Source organism: Cavia porcellus, unplaced genomic scaffold (assembly GCF_034190915.1).
Source record: "Cavia porcellus strain 051 isolate PalLab524CR breed Dunkin Hartley unplaced genomic scaffold, mCavPor4.1 scaffold_2, whole genome shotgun sequence".
In the NCBI taxonomy this organism is placed as follows: domain Eukaryota; kingdom Metazoa; phylum Chordata; class Mammalia; order Rodentia; family Caviidae; genus Cavia; species Cavia porcellus.
In genome coordinates, this window is record NW_026947485.1 from 106,981,858 (window position 1) to 107,006,909 (window position 25,052).

General features: G+C 40.0%; 2 protein-coding genes across 6 annotated transcripts in view; one reads left to right on the plus strand and one right to left on the minus strand.

Annotated features, from left to right (window-relative positions):
* Nucleotides 1-25,052, plus strand: part of Pkd2l1 (polycystin 2 like 1, transient receptor potential cation channel) — a 176,334-nt gene that overhangs the window by 76,992 nt on the left and 74,290 nt on the right. The window lies entirely within an intron of this gene.
* LOC100719661 (stearoyl-CoA desaturase) overlaps nucleotides 16,902-25,052 on the minus strand; it is a 32,611-nt gene continuing 24,460 nt past the window's right edge. The window contains exons 4-6 of the mRNA XM_013143283.3: nucleotides 23,848-24,053; nucleotides 22,161-22,393; nucleotides 16,902-20,191 (exon numbers count right to left, since the gene is read on the minus strand). Coding sequence (XP_012998737.2) covers nucleotides 19,992-20,191; nucleotides 22,161-22,393; nucleotides 23,848-24,053 — 639 coding nt within the window. The 3' untranslated portion in view covers nucleotides 16,902-19,991. The remainder of the gene's footprint in view (nucleotides 20,192-22,160; nucleotides 22,394-23,847; nucleotides 24,054-25,052) is intronic.

A 25,052-nucleotide genomic window follows, 5' to 3' on the forward strand; every position in this document is an offset into this window, starting at 1 on the left:
CAAGCTAGGCAAATAGTATTATCCTGTCTTTCCTGCCAGCTCATTACTAGACCCTGGTCTTAAAACTAATCAATTATGGAAGATGGATATTACCCATATAGCCTAAGCCTTTAGTAGACTTAGATATATACATGTCTCCATAGATACGTTCTCACACATGATCCATGCCACCTGCACCTCAGGTGAACAGAGTCGACATGTCATACAACATTGTGTATCAGCCTTTGCTACACTAGGAGTCCCACAAAAGATAAAAACTGGTAATGGCCCTGCTCATTCTAGCAAACTCTTCCAAAACTTACATACCTGATCCCCCTCTGCTCAGACCCTTAACTTGGGTGGACTAACCACTAGAAATTTTCCATACTGTTGATGACAAAAGTCCCACATTTACTGTTCTGTCAGGCCCTCATATTTTTCATGCAACTACAAGTATAAGCTGAAGTAATTATTACCTCTCATTTTGTATATCCTCCCTTATAGGCAACTAAACTGCAGCAAGACTCTAACCCATGTATGTCTGCTGTAAGTCAGGTTTGGAAGATTTGACTGTCCAAAAAAAACACTTTGCCTTACTGACCTTGACTTCTATTCCTTCAAGATGGTAATCTTGTCAGAAAATTCTAACCTAACGTTCCTATTGATACCTCAGTAGCTCATGCCCCTCATTTTTGAGAAAGGTGATTTAAGCCCTTGGCAATCTTGCAGAGATCCATATCATGGGCAATTATACACAAATTCAGTTATTACTTTATAGGCTGATGGCCCAGGGGTTTGCTTATGGGAAAGGATCAAGATCGATATGAGATTTCCTTTTCAGGCTCTCCTGACAATACAATGACCTTAAAAGTCTTATCTTATATTACATGGTCAGGTAGAGGCCTTTATTCTCCTATTCCTAGGCTTATTATCAATGATAAGGCTGAACATCTGCAGTCAGTTAATGGATAAAAAATAAATATATTGTTAGAGTGATAGGTATATAAGAGTAAACAGAGGTGTTTATAATCCTTATGTACTAGTGGTAGAAAAGGTAGAATGGCAAGGAAAAACATACTAATTGTTATCCATCACATTGTGTCATGCATGAGTTTCTTACTAAGGACTCCATGATATTAATCATGGAAAAGAAGCCGAGAATTTGGCTTCCAGTAAATCTAATGGAGCCTTGGTATCACTGGCCTACTGCCCTCTTGGTGGATACCTTGATTAAATATTTAACAATCAAACCAAGAGGATGCTCAGGGTTGATTTCTATGGGGATCACTTCCTAAGTTCCTTTGATAAGCCAGCACAGCTATAAATTCCACAGCATTAACACATTCAATACAAACTGCTCACTTTGCAGATAATTAGACAGGAACTGCTCTGATAATACTACTAACTCAAGTGAGCATTCCAGAGACTTCAGTCCTATGGATGGAAGATCAGATTGAAAGTTTATGGTTACAACAAAGACTAAAGTGTCACTATAATGTGAGACATTCTGTATCACCCATTGCTGTATAAAAAGGGTCTACATCCTTGGGATATGGTCAAAAGACATATACAAGGAACGATTCATCAGAATATTGCTATGGGTATTGATGCTCTTCAGAGGCTAGTACTGTCCATGTCACAACAGACAGCTACCTTTGACACCCAAATTTAGGACTAAGATAAGCTTGCTGATCCCATAAAACAGTTAAATCCAGTTATATATCTCAAGGCTCACTTTTGGTTTTATATTAGAATTGGTGTACTCATCCTATTTTTTGTAATTTTTTTTATTAAAGCCTGTCATAGAGGATTCACTACCTGGAGATTACTAGAGGCCATATAGCCAAGACTAGCCCTGCTGAAGCTACAAAACAAGATAGGGAAAAATGCAGGAGACAACTTCAGTGTCTTCCTTTGAATCCAAAACTACTGTGACTGAATATTTGGAGACCCATTTCCTTATACTGATATGTAAAAAGGTGGCTAGGGTATTTGCTTCTCTTCAGTTAACTCAGAGCATGGCAAACAAAGCTACCCCAGGTGCTAATGTGCAGCCATCACAGATGAGAGACAACTCCCCTGACTCCCTTTGGATCCAAAACAATTGCTGTGACTTTGATTACTTGGGGACTCATTTCCTTATACTGATATGTGAAAGGCTGGCTAGGATATTTCCTTCTCTCTTCAATTGGCTCTAAGCATTGCAAATAAGGCTAGCTGAGGTGTTAATGTGCAAAGTTTGGCCCTCAGACAGTCTCATTTCCTCACATGGTGCTCTCCACATTAAGGATAGAGCTGGCAAGACACAGAGCAGATAGCTCCAGAATGTCACCTGGGAAGGAGCCTCAAGATAATAGGCTATGACTCCCCAGGGCATAAAAATTTGCATATCAAAAACCGAAGCAGTAGCCCACCAAAACAATTCCCCTGCTACCTTAATCAGGTAATATTATGTAAATTGATCCTTCTGCATGTCTTTATCTCTACAAATTTCAGAGATGCCATCCTTGCTCCTGGCCAGCCAGCTCAAGTTACTTAGTAATCCCCTACATCCTGACTATTACTCATCCCTGAGCGGCACCCCCCCCCCTTCTTCACAAGGCAATAAATGCTGGGAGAGGCCTAGGATGGAGGCCTTTGTCCACATGTCCTCACGGGAAATGCAATTGAGTCCCCTTGGCTGCCCTTAACTTGGAATACGCCTTTGTGTTTTTACTCTCGCCATGGATTTATTTGGTAGTGGTAGATTGGAATTGACCGGCTGGGATTCTAATAATGTCTCAATGGGATTACAAATATAACTTTTTTTTTCTTTTTCCTTTTTATCGGTACCAGGGATCGAACTCACAACTGCCTGCTTGCAAGGCAGGCCCTTATGCCGCTGAGCTAAATCTCCAGCCCACAAATATAACTTTTTGGATTGTGAAGAAGACTAGAAAGAGGATTACAATACTTGGATAACTGAACTGGATTTTTAGGTTTTCAATAGGTGCCTGCATCCTCACACTATGGAGGTCCCATCAAGGAGTCCGTGTTTGCCTGGCTGCCTGGGGCATTTCACACATGGAAGAACCTTATGCATAGCATGCCATGCAATTTCCATTCAGATAGCCCTCTGGATGGCTTATTCTAAAGTAGGGGATGGTGATTACCAAATCCAACCAGCAGAAGGATCCCTAGGAACCAAAAGCTGCCTTCCAAGGGGAAGTCCACATGGTAAAATGAAAGGGCTTCACCAACATAATGGTGCTGCAAAACCACCTGGTGCAACCTTCAACATAATCTAATGGCTGAGGTGCTAGGCACCCTGTCAACATCTCTTCCTATTCTGTGAATTAGGACTACCAATGACTGGTTCCTGGGATGTGAAACGCCTCTACAGGCAAGGGGCGTGGGACAAGACCAGGCACTGACACAGAATACCCAGCCAAGGCAAAATGACATAGGCCTTTATCCAAGGCTCAGCCTTCCTGGGGTAGTTTTCCTCTGAGGGTCCAAACCCAGACCATAAAACAGCTGCAGGGCCCATGCAGGACAAAAGGAGTCAGAGACAAATGCCAACAGGACCCTGAATCACATGCAAAAGAAGGGTAGGACTTCCAAATAGGGTTGTGCCAGCTCAGCAAAGTCCAATATTGACCAGGAAATCTATGGGTTGTCCCCCCTCCCACAGTTAAGATTACCTGGGGCTTGGGGGGAGTGGCCAAACCCTGAAATTGTCGATCTTTTTCCAATAAGACCTTTCCCTTTCTCCAATTTGGCCTTTAGCTTTGGACAGTCCTTTTTCCAATGGTCCAATTCTTCACAATATTCACATTGATTCTTGTCTAGGAGGGTCTTTGTTGGTCTTTTCTCTTTTTGCCTTGAGTATGTTCTTTTGCTAGTTCAGCCAAGATCTTGGTTAATTTTTTTCTCTTGTGGGTCTTTCCTGTTGTCAAAAACCTTTTGGGCTATCTCTACCAACGGAGCTATCATCATCCTTTCAAAACACTCTAATTTTTGCAACTATCATTTAATATCAGGGGCCGACTGAGAGATGAATTCTATATTAATAGCTCATCTATTCTCTAGTACCTCCGAGTCTATAGGTGTATATATACAATGAGCCTCTCAGAGGCACTCAAGGAAAGCTGATGTAGACTCAGAAGCCAATTGTCTTACCTCAGTTACTTTTGATAGATGAGTCGGCTTTCAGGTGGCGGCTCCAAGTGCCACAAGAAGAGTCTGATGTACCAATCAAAAGCCTCCTTACCTCCATCTGTGTTGAGGTCCCAGTTGGGGCAGGTCAAAGGGAAAACAGCATCAAGCCTAGTTAGATCCGAAGTGGGTTCCCCGTCAGTGTTGAGGACAGATCGGCGCGCCAAGGTGCGGATTTGCTCAAGTTCCTAAGATGTGAAGAGAGTCTGCAAAAGCTGTTGGCAGTCATCTCAATTCGGCCGATGGATGCAAGTGCCGAATCCTAACCATTAGACTATTTGATCAGGGTGCATGGTTGGCTTATGAAGGGGTCTGAAAAGACTTGACAAACCTGTTGAGAGACTTGTAAGTTAAAAGTTCCCTGTGAAGGCCACTCAATACCAAAAGAAGGCCATTCGAGTTCACAGAAAGTTCTCAGCCTTTTAGGGTAAACAGGATCTCCATATCCAGCAGCTTGATCCCTAAAATCCTTAAAATGATTAAGAATGAGTTGCAAGGGTGACAAAGGGGAGGAAGCTCTTTGGCTCATAACAGTAGACATATGAGACAAGGGGTGCAGAGAAGTAATCAAAGACATGATAGCTGAGGCCTACCACACAGACAAAGACAAGATGGCAGAAGCCTGCTACACAGGCAAAGAATCATCCAAAGTGCTAAGGTGACTGGAGCAGGTCCTCAATTTTGCATTCAGGAGCTGGTTAAAATTACCAGGTGTCCACTCACCTGTTTGTGGATTGTAGACCTGCCCCACGGATTTTAAAATAACCAATTATTTCTACCCACAGTCTAGCCTAGGGAAGAGCATGCTTTTCAACTGAAATAACAAAAATCACCTAATTTGGTTAACTCAAATCAACCAGCTAAAAAAAACCTCTGGGAGACAGCTTACATATGAGGTCCAGTTCAAATTATAAGGGCCCTCAGAAACAGATGAATCAGGACTAGAACAGGAAGATGAAAGTGTTTGGATACTAAGACAAGACCTCAGCGATATTTTGCCACAGTCTGTAAACTTGACTCCCCAAATGTGCACCCAATGGAGGCTGGTTCCTCCTTCAAATGGTGGTAATCTGCCTTAATTTGGTGATGTATCACCTCAAATGGGAGTAAGCCTGAAAACTTGACTCCCCAAGTCATAGTAAGAAAAAAGATTGTGGAGCAAAATGAAAGTAATAAGTACTTGCCGGTAGAAGGAACCCGCATTCAAAAAGATCCTGATGTCATCCAAAGAGAAGGAGGGTGGAGAGGGATAAATCCCACAAAAGGTGGGATCCCAGATGAGCCCCCAAATGATATGGGCAATAAAAATGACCGACTTCAAAAATTAAAAAGCAAGCGCTTTTATTAAGCTGAGCTCAGTGGCAGCACAGTTCCCAAAGGCAGCCCCTGCAGTGCATGCCCAAGCCAGGGACTGCAGGGAGTTATAAAGTAGCAAGCCACAAGGGGAGGAGTCAGGCTCTTAGGATCAGTTTGTCCCCATAAAAGGAATCAGGGACGCTGAACAAGCAGTTACAGGAACCAGGGAGGAAGGGAAGGGGGTTACATGGTAGGTTTGTTACAAGATTGCAACTTAACTGGCAAGTACACAAGTTTTATAGGAAGAAAACAAATTATAATAAGTACAGCGCATTTTGGGTTTTTGAGCTTGTAACAATCTTTAAAATAAAAAGCATAGTTATACTATTAATTTCATTTAGTTCATTGAAAACAAAGATTTGTGCCTATATTGTTTAATTTTTCTTTTTTTAAATTTTATTTAAAAGGAAAAAGAGAAAAACACAAAACAAAGTGGTGTAAGGGTACAAGTAATATAGAAATACAAAAAAAAAAAACAGTAAGAAATCACCAGTTAATAGATTACATATTATCATCTTAGAGATAGTTGCTGAAATCACAGTATCAAAGCATACAAAGTGGACATTCAAACAGTGAGACTGCAAACAGTTGTGTTCAATGATCCAACCAAAAACATTAATATGGTCAGCTATTTAACACCCCTAAATACATTTGCTGTTGTATCCTTTAGAGCTCTTTTTTTCCCTCTCTTTTTTGCAACAAAATTTACACATTTTGGGTTTTATTACTCCTTAGTTCTTATTACTTTTTTGGGGGGAGAGAATAAAGTCAAATATGGCAAAACAAAGCTGTCAGTCAAAACCAAGGATAGACATAGCACATGATGTAAAACAGAGTACAAGATTATCAACAATGGTTATCAACAATGTCTCTTGTTGCCTTAAAAAGAATTGTCTATCTCATTAGATATTATAAAGTTGAACAAAACAGTAGAGAACAAGACCAATAAAACTTAAGCATTGTAAACATTACAGGACTTCCAAAGGAGACAATAGTCAAACCAGAATGGGCATCTTAGTGAATCTTATTGCCTTCAAAGTAGTTGCCTATACCCTCAAACTTGATACTATCATATAGAATGGAACAGAGTCTAATCAGTCAAAACAAGATTGTGGGAGTATTACAGGACTTCAAAACAAGTTAATAGGAAATCACAAAAAGTTACTATTATATATCCTGCTAATTTTTTAAATTTTTCCCCTTAATTAAAACAAATATAAGAAATAACTAAATAATTTTTTAAAAGAATAATGGACAGATTGAGATAAAACAGCACATAACAATATGACAATACAGGTCAAAGCATGATTGTTCCAGCAACCTAGTGCTTCACCACCAAATAACCCAACTTAATAGTAGTTACCATAGTGTCTGTCTTTTTCCTTGAGATATTTGAATAAAACTTCATATACTATAGCTTCAAATATTTCCATATCAAGAAGCCCAGAATAAAGCCTTTCCAATTAATAAGTGAAAATGTTATAAGGCTTCAAGGCCACATAATGGGGAATCATGATTACCATATATTTTTATATATTTGAACCATTACTTACATTAGGGAAACTATTCGGTATTCACACATGCGAGATTGGTTTATTTCACTTATGAGTATGGTCTGAAGCTGCGCCCATTTATTGATAAATATCTCAATGTGATCCTTCTTTACAGCTGAACAATACTCCATTGTATAGAAATACCACAACTTTTTTAACCATTCCTCAGTTGATGGATACTTGGGTTGTTTCCAAGATCTGGCGATTACAAATTGTGCTGCTATAAACATAGGTGTGCATATATCACGGTGGTATGATGCTTTCAGTTCTTCTGGGAATATGTCTAGAAGTGGAATAGCTGGAATAAATGGGACTTCCAATCCTGGCTTTTTGAGAAACCTCCAGACTGACCTCCACAAAGACTGCACCAGTCTACACTCCCACCAACAATGTAGGAGAGTTCCTTTTTCCCCACAGCCTCTCCAGCATTTGTTGTTGTTGGTTTTCTTGATCCTGGCCATTCTTTCAGGAGTGAGATGGTATCTCAGTGTGGTTTTAATTTGCATTTCTCTAATGACCTATGATGATGAACATTTTTTCAGGTATTTATTTGCCATTTGCATTTCTTCATCTGAGAACTGTGTATTCATCTCGGATGCCCATTTTTGGATTGGATCTTTGAATTTTGGGGGTCTGAGTTTTTTAATTCTTTATATGTTTTAGACAACAGTCCCTTGTCTGAGAAAGAGTTCACTATAATCTTTTCCCAGTTTGTGGGTTTTCTTTTCACTATGCTGGAGATTTCTTTTGACATGCAGAAACTTTTTAATAAGAAGTGGTCCCAATTATTGATTCTGGGAAGTATTTCCTGTGTGGTTTCAGTCCTGTTCATGAATTCTCTACCTACTCCTATGTCTTCAAGGTTTCTACCCAATTTGTCTTCCAATAGATTTAGTGTTTCTCTTTTAATATTCAGATCTTTGACCCATTTAGATTTTAATTTAGTACATGGTGATAGACTTGGGTCTAGCTTTAGTTTTTGGCAAATGGAGAGCCAGTTTTTCCAGCACCATTTATTAAAGAGACTGTCGTTCTTCCAGTGAACCTGCTTGGCTCCTTTATCAAAGATAAGGTGGTTGAGTGTGTTTGTAGTTGTGGTTGTATCTTCTAATCTATTCCATTGATCTTCGGCTCTGTTTTGATTCCAATACCATGTTGATTTTACTACTGTTGCTTTGTAGTATAACTTCAAGTCAGAAATTGTGATGCCTCCTGCTTTGTCTTTGCTGCTTAGAATTGCCTTTGCTATTCTACGTCTCTTCTGGTTCCAGATGAAATTTAGGAGTGATTTCTCTAGATCTATAAGGTATGTTGATGGTATTTTTATTGGGATTGCATTGAATCTGTATAACAGTTTTGGGAGAATGGCCATTTTCACAATGTTTGTTCTTCCTATCCATGAGCAAGGGATGTCTTTCCATTTTCTGAGATCATTTTCAGTTTCTTTTTTCAGTGTATTATAATTTTCACTGTATAAGTCTTTCACTTCTTTCATAAGAGTAATTCCTAAATATTTCATTTTTTTGCTTACTAATGTGAAGAGTATAGTTTCTCTTATTTCCGTCTCTGTGATTTTGTTGTTCGTGTATAGGAATTCTATTGATTTCTGAGTATTGATTTTGTATCCAGCCACATTACTGAATTTATTTATTGTATCTAAGAGTCTTTCAATGGAGTTTAGGGGGTCTTCTATGTAGAGTATAATGTCATCTGCAAACAATGATAATTTAACTTCTTCTTTTCCTATCTTTACCCCTTTTATTTCTCTCTCTTGTCTAATTGCTCTGGCTAGTACTTCCAGTACTATATCAAATAGGAGTGGTGATAAAGGACATCCTTCTCTTGTGCCTGATTTTAAAGTAAAGGCTTTCAATTTTTGGCCATTTAGTATGATGCTGGCTGTTGGCTTGTCATAAATGGCCTTTATTTTATTGAGGTAAAGACCATCTATTCCAATTTTCTGTAAAGTTCTTATCATGAATAAATGTTGGACCTTATCGAAGGCTTTTTCTGCATCTATAGAAATGATCATGTGATTCTTATTTTTGGCTTTATTGATATGGTAGATTACATTTATTGATTTATGTATGTAAAACCATCCTTGCATTCCTGGAATGAATCCCACTTGGTCATGGTATAAAATCTTCTTGATGATTTGCTGCATCCTATTTGCCAATATTTTATTGAGGATTTTTGCATCTGTGTTCATTAGGGAGATCGGTCTATAGCTCTCTTTTTTAGTTGGGTCTTTCTCAGGTTTTGGTACTAGAGTAATATTTGCTTCCAGAAATGACTTAGGAAGGATTGCTTCCCTTCCAATTTCATTGAATAGTTTGAGGAGTGTCAGCATTAGGTCTTCTTTGTATTTCTTGTAGAATTCTGCAGTGAATCCATCTGGGCCTGGGCTCTTCTTGGTGGGTAAGGCCTTAATTACATTTTCAATTTCATTAACAGAGATTGGGTTATTCAACAGTTTTACATCCTCTTGATCTAGCTTTGGTACTTCATATGTTTCTAAGAATCTGTCTATTTCTTCTGTGTTATCAAACTTTTGAGAATAGAGGTTTTTGAAATAGGTGTTGATGATCTTCTGTATTTCTATTGGGTCTGTAGTGATTTCACCTGTTTCATTTCTTATTGCATGAATTTGAGCTTTTTCTTCCCTTTTTTAAAATAAGGTTGGCTAGGGGCTTATCGATTTTTTTTATTCTTTCAAAGAACCAACTCTTTGATTCGTTGATTCTTTGGATTGTTTTCTTAGTCTTTATTGCATTGATTTCTGCTCTGATTTTTATAATTTCCTCTCTTCTTTTGGCTTTGGGCTTGACTTGCTCTTCTTTTTCTAGCTGTTTGAGGTGTAGCATCAAGTTATTTATTTGTATTCGTTCTGTTTTCCTGATGTGGGAACTCAGTGCAATAAATTTTCTTCTGAGGATGGCTTTCATTGCATCCCACAAATACCAGTATGTGCATTTTCATTTTCTTTTAGGTATTGTTTCAATTCTTCTTTAATTTCTTCTGTGACCCACTGATTACTCAAGAGTGTGTTATTCAGTTTCCATGTGTTTGCGGGATTTTTGCAGTATCCTTTGTCATTAATTTCTAATTTCAGAACGCTACAATCCAATAACATGCAAGGGATGATTTCAGCTCTTGTGCATTTGTTTAAATATGTTCTGTGAGCTAATATATGGTCTATTTTAGAGAATGATCCATGTACTGCTGAGAAGAATGTGTATTCTGATGTTGTTGGGTGGAACATTCTGTATATGTCTATCAAACCCATTTGTTCACAGGTGTGATTCAGTTCTGTCATTTCTTTGCTCATTTTCTGTCTGGTTGATCTGTCCCTTGGTGTCAATGGCATATTAAGGTCTCCTGTTACAATTGTGTTACTGATAATTTGAGTTTTCATCACTGTTAATAGTTGTTTTATATATCTGGGTGCTCTGGAGTTTGGTGCATATATATTTAAGATAGTTATCTCTTCCTCTTGGAGTTTTCCCCTTACAAGTATGTAGTGACCTTCTTTGTCCGTTATGGTCATTGTTGGTTTAAAGTTCACGTTGTCCGCAAACAGAATGGCTACTCCTGCCTATTTTTGGATTCCTGCTGCATGAAGTATTGTTTTCCATTCTTTGACTTTCAGTCTGTGAGTATCCTTCTGGGTTAGATGGGTCTCCTGTAAACAGCATATGGTTGGATTTTGTTTCTTGATCCATTCTGCTAGTCTGTTTCTTTTGATTGGTGCATTGAGACCATTTACATTAATGGTTATCACTGTTAAATGCTGGTTTATTGTTGACATGTTATCTCTCTGCTGTTGCATCTTTATCTTTCTGTTCTGTTTAATTATCTGCTTTGCTTAGTGGTTTTTTCCTTTGTGTATCTAAACTGTCTTTCAATATTTTTTGCAGGGTTGGTTTGGTGTTCATGAAGTTCTTCAGCTGTTCTTTGTCATGGAAGTATCATATTTCACCATGAATTTTGACTGATAGTTTTGCAGGATACATCAGTCTAGGTTGGAAATCATTTTGCTTTAGGATCTGGAATACTTCACTTTATGCTCTTCTTGACTCTGTTTTTTGTGCTGAGAAGTCTGCTGTGATTCTGATATGTTTTCCTTTATAAGTGATCTGTCTTTTCTCTCTGACAGCTTTTAATAATCTATTCTTGTGTTGGATTTCTGGGATGGTGATTATTATATGTCTGGGTGTAGTTTTATTTTGGTTATGACTATTTGGAGTTCTATATGCTTCACTGATCCTGATGTCGGTTTCTGATCTCATGCTTGGGAAATTTTCAGCTATTATTTCTCTAAATATCCTCTTGACATCCTTTATGTTGTCTCCTTCTTTTTCATTAATCCCTAACATTCTTATATTTTTTTTCTTTGCATCGTCTTGCAGTTGTTGAATTGTTGTTTCCTGATACCTTGTTATTTTTAAAAGATCTTTCCTTTCCTGTTCACTAGCTGCAATCCTGTCTTCAAGGTCTCAAATTCTGTCTTCACTTTCATTATGTGGTTTTTACAACTTTCAGGGGAGTTTTTTATTTCCTGTATATCTCTGTGCATCTGCATTATGTATTCTGTTTGTTTCTTATATTGCTCGTCTAGGGGTTCTATCGTTTTGTTTAGTTCCTCCAATTTTTTATCTGTGTTTTCTTTAGATATATTCAGAATCTCCTTCATTTCTTTTATCATTTCTTCTTTTACCTGGGAGATTATTTCGAGTGTGAATTTCTTTAAAGCTTCCTGGAGTTGCTTGTTAATTTCAGTAGCTATTGTGTCCAATATTTGAGTTGAATGGCATATATTTTCTTCTATATACGTTGCTCCTAGGGTTTCTTGAGATGGGCTGGAGGTTTGAGGTTGTAATTTGGTCTTTCGTTTTGTCATTTTCCTATATTTCTGTATTTCAAGTGTTATTTGAAAGCTTCCTCTGGATCTTCTATGTTTGTGGCTACTGAGACTCTGGCACCAGGCTACCCCAAGTCACTGGGCCTGTAGAACCAATAGCCCTCCTCTGCCTGCTCAGAACTCCACAGTTCCAGACAAGCTGGGCCTCAGGGACACTGTGCACCCACCTGCCCGTTGGAAGCTCCACAGCTCTCTAATCACAGCCAGGATGTGTAGACACCTCAAACCCACCTCTCCACTTCACTCCACCTGGAAGCCGGGAGGGACCCAAACAGTCTGGGCTCTGGGCAGAGTGTGCTGAGCACTCACCACAGGCTGCAGGGCCTCCGGAACCCGGGATGCTCCACCGCCCGCCGTGACATCCACAGTCCTCCAGACACATGGGGAGGCTGATGCAGGCGCCCCAGATCTGCCGAGCCCCTCTGCACACCAATGGCTAGGTGCGGGAGGCCTAAACAGGCTGGGCTCTGGGGATAGCGTGGGCCCCCCCACCAGTTGGAAGCTCAGCAGTTCTCCAAGTGCAGCCGGGATGGGGAGGCAGATGTAGAGGCCTCAAACCCACTTCTCCACTTCACTGCACCCGGAAGCCTGGAGGGTCCAGAACAGTCTGGGATTTGGGCAGAGTGCACTGAGCACTCACCATAGGCTGCGGTGCCTCTGGAACCTGCAATTCCTCCCTGCTTGCTGAGATATCCACAGTCATCCAGACACACGGGGAGATTGATGCAGGCGCCCCAGATCTGCCCAGCCCCTCTTCTATTGTTTAATTTTCATGCCTATATCTGGTAACATGAGTAAGTACACTGAAGATAACAATAGGCAATGTAATCGACTATTGTTACTCTCCTATTATCTTGTTTTGAAATTTTGTATCTTGTTTTATTTTCTTTTTAATTTTATTTAAGGAGAAAAAGAAAAAAACAGAAAAAGGGCACAAGTTATACAGAATTTCAGAAAAAATAAACAGTAGGAAATCACTGGCTAATAGATTACATATTGTCATCTTAGAAATAGTTGTGCAAGTTACAAAATTAAAGCATATAAAGTGGACATTCAAACAGTGAGATTACAAACAGTTCTGTTAATGACCTAACAAAACTCTGTAATATGGTTATCTATCTTATACACTTAAATATACATGCAGTTATATCCTTTAGAGCACTTTCTTTTCCTCTCTTTTGTTCAATGACAATTACACATTTTGGGTTTTATTACTCCCACACTTCTTATTACTTTTTTTGAAGAGAATAAAACCAAATGTGACATAACAAAACAGAGTCAGTCAAATCAAAAGGATGGACATCATACATACTGTAAAAACAAAATACAAGGTGATCAACAATGGTTACCATAATGCCTCTTGCTATCTTAAAAAGAATTGCCTATATCATCAGTTATAATAAAACCGAACAAAACAATAAAGAACTAAAGCAATGAAACCAAAATATTGGAGACATTACAGGACTTCAAAAGAAGATAATAGTCAAGCCAGAATGGGTGTCATAATGAATCTTATTGTCATCACAGTTGTTGCCTATACTCTCAAACAAGCAAAACTGAATAGAGGAAAATCAGTCAAGACCACATGGTGAGAACAATACAGGGTTTCAAATCAAGTTAATAGGAAATCAAAGTGGCTTACTACAATATATCCTGTTATTTTTATTTTTCTCTTAATTAAAAAGATAAAAATAAAAAAGTAAATAATAAAAAAAGGAGATTGAGATAAAAGAGGACATAACAACAAAATAGCACAGGTCAAAACACAATCATTTAAGCAAAACAGTGTTTCACCACCAGATATCCCAAAATAAAAGTAGTTACCATAGTGTCTCTTTCCTTGAAATCTACGAGTATAACTTCATATACTGTAGCATCAAACATATCAAGACAATGTAAAACTGTTCAAGAGAATGACAGTATTAAAGGTATTTAGAACCAACTAACAGAAAATGAACAATGGTTTCTGTATAATCTCCTTCTGTATAAAAGTTTTTGTTTATATCATCACATATAATAAAATCCAATAAGATACAACATGTTAAGACCAATGCAAACAGAAGAACAAAAGCTTGATGGGACTTCAAAACAAGAGGATATTAAATCAGCATTAGCTATTACGATGTCTTGTTTTCTCCAAAATAGCTGTTCTTACCATCCAACCTTCTCTGCTTCATTTCTGTTGAGCTCTTTTTCTGTCATTAGTTGTCAGTTTGTCTTCTTCATTTTGCTTTCTGCTCCATTCATTGTGGCCTCTCTGCCACTGTTTTTGGAATCTTGGTATTTTTCTTTTTTTAGAATGTCCTGCAGTATTCTCTGTAGAGTTGAATTGGTGGTTGCAAATTCCTCCAGTTCCTCTTTATCCTGGAAGCACCTTGTTTTTCCATCAATTTCTAGGGACAGTTTTCAGGATATATCAATCTTGGATGGAGGTGATTATCTTTCAAAGCTTGAATTATTTCCCCCACCCTCTTCATGATTTGATAGTTTGTGCTGAGAAGTCTGCTGTAATTCTGATGGGGGTTCCCTTGTAAGTGATCTGTTTCTTGTCTCTGGTGGCTTTTAATATTCTGTTCTTATTTTGGATTTCTGGAATTTTGATTATTATATACCTGGGTGTTGTTCTGTTTGGGTTATAGGTGGCTGGGGTCCTGTATGACTCATAATCTGAGTACCTTTACCTTTTGCTAAATTAGGGAAATTCTCCTGGATTATTTCTGTGAATAGCCTTTGTAGTTCATTTGTTTGTGTCCCTACTTCTTCTTTTACATTGTTAATTCTTAAGTTATAGATCCTCTTAGCACCTTCAAGTCTTTGTATTATTGCTGTTTGTTTTCTTGTTATTTTTAAGAAGTTTTTCATTTCATGCTCCCACATTACAAATCTGTCCTCCAGTTCAGATAATCTATCCTTAGTTTTTTTCAAGCTGTTATGCCAGCTTTCAATAGAGTTTTTGTTTCCTGGTAATCTCTTTGAACCTGCTTCACATATTCTATGTTTTCTTCCTCAAACAATTCTCTCCTTTTTTTCTGTTGTTCCATTCCACCATCTGTTTTTTCTTGGGCAGTGCTTAGCATTTCTCTAACTATTCTACTTATATCTTGCTTTAGGTCATTAAATACTTCACTTTTGAACTTGTCTATGAGGCTCTGGAGATATCGCTTTATGTCTATTGGTGCTGTGCCTGATATTGCAAGTTTTCTGTTCTCATTCTCCTTTGTATTTACCTTTCCTGGATCAGTTTTCTCAGGATTGAGGACTGAGAACGCTTTCTTGTTGCTCCCTCTTCCAATACTTTTTGTTCCTTCCATACAAGCATATATAGGAGGCCCAGTTTCTTTCTTTGTTGGTTACAGTTTGTTTGCATTGCACCGCTAGGTGTTCGCGCCCACTACAGTGTACTAGGGAGACACAGACCTGGGCAGCCTCTTCTGGGCCCGCCCATCCAGGTCAGTCAACCTACTAAAGGCTTCACTGCTAGGGTGCACCACCAGGCACTGGGACCTAGTTTGGTCTAGCCTACTGGGTCTTAGTCTGCGGCATCACCCAGGCCAAGCACTTCCCACCAATCCTACTTGAGAGGGGAATATACAACTAAAGTCACTGCAGCATCCTGTTCTGGCTAGTCTGCCCGGTCCCAGAATGTCCTCTGTTGGAGACTCCTAGTCTATGGAAGGGTCCCCGTTCCTCTCACTCACCGGAGGTCAATGCAGGGCTCACCACCAGTCCCGTTCTCAACTCCATTCACCAATTCCCGCTCTTTGAGCTTTTGCACATCTCTCTCCCTGCTGTGCCAATTCAGCCGTAGCAGCGGTGGCAGGAAATTCAAATCGCAGTTTCTAGAGGCACGGCTTCCAGCTTCAGTGCTGAGACTTTATCTGTTCTGGTTATAGCACCGGGATTGCATTTCCAGTTGGTTTCTCTCAGCTTAGTTCATTCCTGGGTTTGCAGGTTATATCTCCCCTTCCTTAGGACTCCACACCACACCATTGCTGGATTCTAAGCTATATAACTCAGAGAGTCTCCATAGCTGCTGTTATCTGTCCATCATGTTCTCCAGGAAGTCCCCTGTATGTTGTTTTCATTGGTTTTTTTCCTTTAAAAATAAAAAAAAGTTTAAAAACACATGAATCTGTCCATCATTTTGTTGAGCATTGACTGTTTAAGTAACCAGAGACTTTTCTGATAAAAGAAAATGCCCCTGAAGAGCTCATAACTTTATGGGAGAGTGTGGTACAGTTGGAAAAATAGACGTAAATATCTAGTTTGTTCCTGTTGTCTGAGAGGGAAGCCTGAAACTCAGTTGTCGTTGAATGTTAAGAGGGTCACAAAGTGGAGTGAGTTTGGTTTTCGGAGAACAAAGGAAGCTTAAGTTGAGCATGCAGAAGTTCAGCACTCTGCCATTGCCATCCAAGGACCAGGGTCACACCATCATACTTTTCCTATGGGTACAATGCATGTCACCAGCAGGTATTTGGGTGGAAGAAAGAGTTGGTATATATCATTTGTCCATTAATCTGCACCCAAGGTAGGAACAGTTCTGAAGCCAGACCACAGCACTACTGAGGTAGGAGATTAGGGGTCAACAACGTGGACAACTGATTGCATGTAATGTGTCAAAGTTCCTAAAAACCCAGAGGACATATGCCTAATGCAAGATCCGGAATGATTCCGGAGCTCCTGAGCACTGTGGGTACCAATTGGAAAGGAAATTTTCAATCCCTCATTTGAACCTGATGCTGTTTGCAGAACCAACCAGAAAAGTGCTATTTTAATCTATTTACAGCTTGTCTGAAGCCCAGAGAGTCTTTTCAAGTTTTGGGGTGCTAGAATCTCCTGGAGGTTGTTTCTAGGTTCTTTTTGCCCTGAGCAACAAATTAGTCGAGACAAGCACAAACAGTAGCAAAGCTTTATTAAAGATAGGAAAAGAAACAGGTTCTTCTTTATTTGGCAATTTGGGCCAAATAAAAGAAGAAAAACAAATATACTCCACAGTGTGAGGGCAGGCCACATGTGAGAAAGAGCACAGTGGTAAAAACTCATTGTGAACTTCTTTTTGTGTCACTCACTCCTCAGGCTGACATAAGGTCTGGACCATCCTATGGAAAATCTGCTTGTATTCTCATGAGAAATCCAGGTACAGGGCTTTGGGAACTGCTCTGCTCATGTGTCCTGGACAGAGTAGCAATAAAGTATCCTCTAAAAAGTAAAAAATTTATCTTAAATGCTATTTGTCTCAAATTGCACATGTAAAGGACACATAGAAGAACTATTTGCAGAGACCAGGCCTAAGAATAGACTATGGTCTGGATAGATTTTAGAAACCATGTAGAAGACTCCACCTGTAAGTCATGATCCATGATGATGCTCTTACACGTAAAAGAAGATAAAATAGACACAGCCTGGAGTACAACATTAGTGGAAACAAGATGTTGTCCTGGTGTTTGGGCTGTAAAGCAAAACAAAACAAAATACAAGAAACCAAAATTACAATCTTGATAAAGCAGAGCCATGCTTCTCTATTGACGCCTGGAGTACAAGGACAAGAATAACCTGTATTATTCAAAACATGGCAGTCTATGTTTTCCCAGACTTGTTCTATCCTACTATGTGTCTTAGACTGTGTGGCAGGAAATGCATCTCAGTTTTCAGAAGAGGCAATCATTTTAGCAAAGTTAGTAAGTTAGCTAGGCATCTCAGAGTGCACACTGCAGCCAGAGCTTTGCAACAGAGCATGGTTCCAGGGGAGGACCTCCTTCCAATGAGAGAAACTTGGGGATTTCCCCTTGTTTGTCCTTAGTGAGAGCTCCGTCTCCTGCACCTCTTCCTCCCCTAAGAATTTTAAGAATTTTACCGTTGAGTGGAGCACTGATCACAATGTGCAGCTTTACTGAGCATGCAGGGGGTACTAAGCATGCCATCTGTACTTAGCCAGACAGAGGAGACTAACACCAAACACTTTTGTTCTGTGATCAGCTCACTGGCACAACACAACCATTTGAACAAGTCCTGACTCATGAGACAGAACCTTTCTGGGCAGGTGTATTTGTTAGTACATTGCCAGCTGTGTCTGGAGTTCAGTGTGGCAGTGTTGAAGGAGGAAAGATCTGCAGGCCATGGAAAAGTGGCAGATAAAAGTTGCTAAAGAGATACAGCACCCATGAACTTTGTCTCTTCAAGGAAAGGCAGCTGGCTGGACATACGTCCTCACTGCCCTGAATACATGCAGGAGGCTGCCTGCCCAGAAAAAGAAGAATTAGGAAACAGGAAGAACCAATAGAAGAGTAACAAGAATCAGAGACATGTATTAGTTAAGAATTAAGAGGCACCTGCCCTGTCACCCACATAGTTCTACATGTAGGTTAATGGTCACAGAATGAGTAAAGAGTGAAAGGGCACAGCTCTGTAGAGAGGAGCCAAGGTTTTACTCAATCCACACAACAGTTGAGACAAAGAAAGTAACCTAAAATCAACCTTGCTTCATTGTAACACACACAAAAAAATTTACTGTGGCTTCTGACTTTCGTGGATGTGTCCTCACGGCTTGTCTTTTGAAGTGTCATCGGTTAGGAGATGCCTGCAGACACTGCCTCTAAACCTCTCCGTATCTTGCCCTGCTGTGGGATGAATCCCAAGCCATCTAATTCTACCTCTACTTCAAGTTCCTTCAGCATACTTCATCCAGAGCTAAATTCTCCAAAGGGTTTCCAACATTCAGGCAAAGAATCTGTGTGATGTATGTTCTGGTTGACCCAATTCTGACTTGTGAAATGCTTCTTCTTAGGAATTTTAAAATATGACAGCCACCTTCACCATCCCAAAAGGGCAGAGCAGGAAAAAGAAAGAAGCTAGACAAGCTGTTCACTCTGTGGTTCAGGCTGGTTGTGAACTCAGCAATCTTTCTACCTCAGCTTCCTGAGTGCTGAGATTCCAGGCATACATCATTTCCTGCCTGTACGTATAATTCTGGTCATAACCAACCTGAAGACTTTTCATTGTATGAAATAAGGAATCTCCTTGCTATTAAAGAAACTTAAAAATCCTCCCCCAGCAGAGACCACTGCTGGTCCTACTACATAAATGCTTGCTCTATATCCTCAGCACAAATTATGCAGAAGTATTGAGCTCTCTCATAGTGTACTAACATCACTAAGCTTAGTGAATATCCCTTACGAAGAGTCAGGAGAGAAAGGAAGCACGCTATGTGGTGGGGCACATATCTCTGCTAGGTAGAAAAGTGAGTGTGTGATCACAAGAAAGAGCTTCCTCATGCCTCGTTCCATTCAACAATTGTTCTTTATTATGGACCACATCATATATGCCAACAGTCTCCATTCGTAATTTATGTACTTTGTAAGTGCTATGCAAATGAAGTTATTTTTCCCTTCATCCAGCAAACCATGGGCTGCTGGATGAAGAGAAAAATAATCTCATATTTAACAGACAGGTTCCCAGAAAATTTTTTAGAATCTGTACCTTGACTACCTACCTTGAACTCAATATAGTCAAGGAAAGAGTTTTCTAGAGTAAAAACCTTTACTTTTGGACTATAGAAAAGTTTCAAAGATTTAAAAGGTAGACACCAGCCTATTGTTTCTAGGATTTGAAAAGTGGACACCAGCCTATAACAGAGAAAAAGCCCCAGTGGGATCAGAAGCAAATGAAGAGAATATTAGCTTAGCATCAACATGAGAAACTACTTTTCAGTACTTGTGAATTTTACAAGAATACTATGCTGGGGGCTGGGGATTTAGCTGAGCAGCATAAGCATAAGCATAAGCAATAAGTCAACTGCCTTGCAAGCAGGCAGTTGTGAGTTCGATCCTTGGTACCAATAAAAAGGAAAAAGACAAAAAAAAAAAAAAAAGAATGCTATGCTGGATTGAGCATCATCATCATCTATAGAATCTTGGTAGTATATTCAGGAATCAATACAACAAAAGTCCAGCTGACTTTTTAGAATATGAAATCAGATGACTCAAAGGTCAATCGCTCTTGTAGCTTCCATCTCCAGATCTTTTAACCTTGGCCAAAATAGCAGCTTTGGATGCTTTCTTCCGGTCATAAGCCAGACCAAGGGCAGCCATGCAATCAATGAAGAATGTGGTAAAGTTGATGTGCCAGCGGTACTCACTGGCAGAGTAGTCATAGGGGAAGGAGTGGTGGTAGTTGTGGAAACCTTCACCTGGAACAAAAGGAGAGAAGTGATGGATCTCAGTGGAGTGTCTTCCTCTGCTCCCCACACCTCCAGCTTAGTAGGGTACCTCAAATCTTTCAGAAACCTGCTATCGTTGAATGAATGGATATAGAATAAATGTGTGAACTCAGTATCTTAGACTGAAGCAAACAGATGCTCTCAGAGGCATCATAAGCAATAAGTCAAGAGTCCCTGGTCATCACCTGTGGCTGTCGGCCTTTGTGAGAAGAAATTTTCTTTCAGAGGAAAAGAAGACAAGAGAGAACCTCCTGCTGGCAAAGGATTGTATACTCCAAAAATGTTGCAGCACCTCAGGCTGTGTGCATATGTGCATATACTGGAGAAAGGAGAGCAGGAGAACATCCAGAGGAAGAACTGTGGCTTCTCCACCACACTGGTGCTCTCTGTAAGGATGGATGATTCCAAAAGAGTGGGTAGTAGCAGGCAAAAGTCAAGGGAAAGAAGGTGCAGAGAAGGGCTGGCATTTCCTCTGCCACTTCTGGTTCATACTGGGCTGCTCTGGCTTCTACGTCTCTGAGCTTTGACCCTGGAGTGGGGAAGGTGACAAGCAGAACTACTCTGAGAATACTTAGAGATTCCCTCTTGCAACTGAGATTCTGAGAACTATTGTCATGGGCGTTTCATTTTGACAGAAAGGAAAATAAATTTATTGTGGATCTAGGACAGTTTCTATAAGGGACAAATGTTTGAAATCTCCACAGAAAGTGTACCAATTCTCAGCAGGACTCTCCCTTACAAATGGCTTCCAACACAAACAACACTGGTCCTTAATAGATGGGGTGAATAACAACAAATAAGAGAAATCTTTAGACCTGTGAGGATAAAAATATCCCAAATGGAGTAATAACAATATGAATGACAAGTAAGTGAAGAAAGTTGTACAAGGAAACAACTGCAGCCAGGGGCTTCTCTCCGCATGAACCCTCTGTGTGCCTGCCTGCTGTGAACCCAGGATGAACTGCACACTAAGTCTAACGTGATGACAGAGAATTGTTAACTTCCACACAGTGTTTCATAACTGGGCTCAGAGTGAGTGCTCATTGGCCTAGAGATGTAAGACTTAAATGGAATCAGAAATACACAGAGAGAAGGGAAGAAAGGGGAGAGACCCATAAACAGCCATTAGGGCAGTAAGACACAGCCCAAGGAAAACTTAAGAAAAGGTCACCAGCCGCAGAGACGGCGAGCATGTGATTGTGGTGGAGGTAATTCAAGAAGCAAAGAGCAAGTGGAGACAAAGAGAGCGAAGGGTGAAGTGACAGGGAAGAAGGAGCAGATATAGAGGCATGAATGACAACAGGAACAGAATAAGAGATGAGAGTCATTTTGAACTGTGGGTCACTGAGATATATTTCAGTCCAGATTATTCCATTTCTATGAAAACTTCAGAATTATGCGATACAAGTGATTTGTTTCTCATGTGGATCAAGCCAAGATGCACAATGTTAAGAAGTGCTTGAAAAGAGAAAGGATTCAAAAACTATAACGGGAAGATAGGAAATACTTTGAGAATGGCAGTTATTTTTTTCTACATTTGATACAGTAGGGTTAATTAGGAAACAATAGGCTTATGGCCTCCTCGTTATGGCTCTATCTTTCCTTTTACATACAAGCATCTTCTATCCCAAGCAAGACTGTGGCTCAGACCTGAAATGAATGGGGAAAGGAAAATGCAGGAGAGTTCACTATACATAGTGTTTGGAGATGCGTTTAGAATGTGAACCAAAGACAGTATCATTTTTTACCCTTTCGTTTCTTACTTAAAGCATTGTCTGACTCTCATGAGGATTTCCTAAAATAGTGTCTCTTCATTTTATAATGGAAAAAGAAAAAAGATATATGTCGTCATAAAAACAGATTTGTGCTTCTGGCTCCTAGCAGAATACCCTAACCAAGACACCACCAGATGTGGTCTTGCTGCGGACTGTTTACTTACCCATACTTCCTACTGAAACCAGGAGACTCTCTCGGGGCTTAATGTTCTTGTCATAGGGGCGATATCCATACATGTGGGCAGCACTGTTGACCAGCCAGGTGATATTGAGCACAAAGGCATACCGCAGGAAAGTGGCGACAAACAAGCTGTGTAGAAAAGTTTCTCCCCAGAAATACCAGGGGATAAGTGTGGGCAGGATGAAACATAGCAACAGGACAGCATGTGTGTAGTACCTGTGTGGAGAGAGCATACAGAGTTCCTGGACAGAACACTCACAGAGACCTGGTGTATTGTCCACTGTCACTGGACTGGGCTGTTTCTGTCCTAGGCTGTGAGAATGGAATGGAAAATCTTTTGAGTGTGTGGTAATGGCGTGTCATTTTTCAGAGGTTGCAACGAAAGCATATTAAATGATTTTCCTAGAGTCACACAATCAGTAACCAGCGTAGCAACACCATCTCCGGGCTTGAATTTCATTGTTCTTTTCCAGGAATACCTAAGACTGTGTTCTTCAAACAGCTCAGGGTCAAAACACAAACTCATGGCCTGAGTTCAATGGCCTGCTCACTTGTCTGTCTGCTTTTGGACTCCTTTCTCTTGCAGTCATCTCTTTGGCATAATGCCTCGATTTCTTGCTGCCACTCTCTAATTTTTGAAAAGCTCTGCTTTTCTCACAGGAAGCACACTGAGTATTTTTGATCACCTAGGTGACTGTCTCTCCAGAGGCTCTGGCCTACTCACGGCTCTGACATAAACCAGGCCACTGACATTCCAAAGGAACGGATGACCTGCATCCCTTTAGCAGTCACATCTTTGACTTATGTCATTGATATTCCCCGAGTCCAACTCCTTTTTGTTCTGGCCCCTAATTTGTTAACCTAGGTCCCTTCTACTTCCTCTCATGTGTCCTTGCCTCTCCCCCCTGGCTCCTTTTTCCTTCCCTGTAATGAGTGGTCTCTGTGACTATACACATGACTGCTGAATATGCTTTAGAGGTTCCCTCATACCAACTGAATCAATTCCTAATCTGTGACTCATGACCTGAGTCTACACGATGGCCTCAGTCTTTCTTGTAGTCCTTTTTTCTGCCAAACTCTATACTTGAGAAGAAAGACAGTGATTCTAAAATCTGCTTGAGGCTTTGGTTCATTCTGCTTTCTGTCTCAGGATCCCTATTCATTCATATTTGTTAAAATCTGTATCAATGGATGCTACTGAGTTCAAAATTATAATACTACTTAGTTCAAAACACTTCATAATGCTACTTAGTTCAAAACACTTTCTGGAGTTCCCTACTGACAGTTTTCACTATTCTGTATATCTCATGGTACAAGAAACTTTCCCCATCGTATTATGGTCACGGAGTATTTCACTTATTCCTCCACCCACTAATAGCCTACAAATACTTTGAAGGGAAGGACTCATTATTATATTCATTGTGTATATTCACAGGTCAATGAACATTTACTGCATTTGATGAACTTCATTAAAATAATTTTTAGAAAAAGTGAGAAAGAAGGGTTGTGAACCTTCAGGACGTTACTAATGGGGATCAAATGATGATTTTTGAATGTACAAACCCAAGAAATCACCAGCTTCTATTTTGTAAGTCCCAACTGAAAAAGTGAGGTCACCAAATTCCAGGTACTCAGGACCACATTCCCATCCCCATCCCTCCTTCACTCACCTCCTCTGGAACATCACGAGTTTCTCTGCTTTTAAATCAGACATGTCCAGCAAACTGCCCTTCTCTTTGACAGCTGGGTTTTTACGCACAAGCAGCCAACCCACGTGACAGAAGAAAAAACCACGCCGGGAATTGTGTGGGTCAGCATGTGTGTCTGAGAACTTGTGGTGGACACGGTGGTCTCGTGCCCATTCATATACATCATTCTGAAGGATAAAGAAAAAGAACACAGGCCTGAAGAGAGATGGCCTTCTGAGAGAAGTCAATGCGTAGATGTCTCCATGGGCCTAGGGCTCTCAGACCACCCTCACAAAGCCCCCAGGACTCTAGCTCTAAGGAAGAAGGTGCACACTTGTTTCCAAAACTTATGTGGAGAAATACCTTATAGAATAGCACTGCTGGAAGCACATCCACAAAAATAGCACTGCTGCTTCCTAAAAGATCTATGTGAAAGCAGTTAACTCCCAGCACTCAAATCACTTAATTAGAAAAAAATTGCAGGTCTTCAAGAAAGAAGGACAGAGTCTCAACGCATCATCTGATCCTTAGGCACAGATTATGTGTCAGGTGGCTTTGTATCCTTGTGTGCTTGAGCATAGATAAAGCTTCAGCAGACATAATCCTGATGCCACCCCGAGTAATGACTTATCCAACCCAATAACAAGCCCTTATGTAATTCATGACAATGACCACATTTCCAGAAGATCTCAGGGTTTCTTTGGGATTCTTTCCAACCACTGAAAAACATGCCAATATGTTTCTTTCTTCCCTTTGCCCCACAAAGATAATATCACAAGACTCTAAGTGAATGTTGCTAGGACAAAAATGATTACACAAAGGTAATCATCACCTCAGATATCATCCTAACAAGGGGGGTTTACCTGGTTTGCTGTTTTCCTCTTCTCCCTCCACTGAATTCTGTCCTAGACTTAGTTAGCATGGCAGCCCAAGACAGGACCACAAAGTTTGCCTGTCTAATCTTACAGTGAGCCAGTTTCTTCATCTGTAAAATGAGGTAAAAATAGCACCTTTCTGCTAAAACATTGTGAAGACTTAATGAGTTAACACTGCTAGCACAGCTGGTTCTATGAAAGTGTTTGCTCTTTTTATTTGACATAACACAGGTCATGAGTCCGCGACACATCATCTTCTATCTTATCTGTGCTGGGATCGTATAGCTGTCACAGTAAAGTGTGAATTTAGTG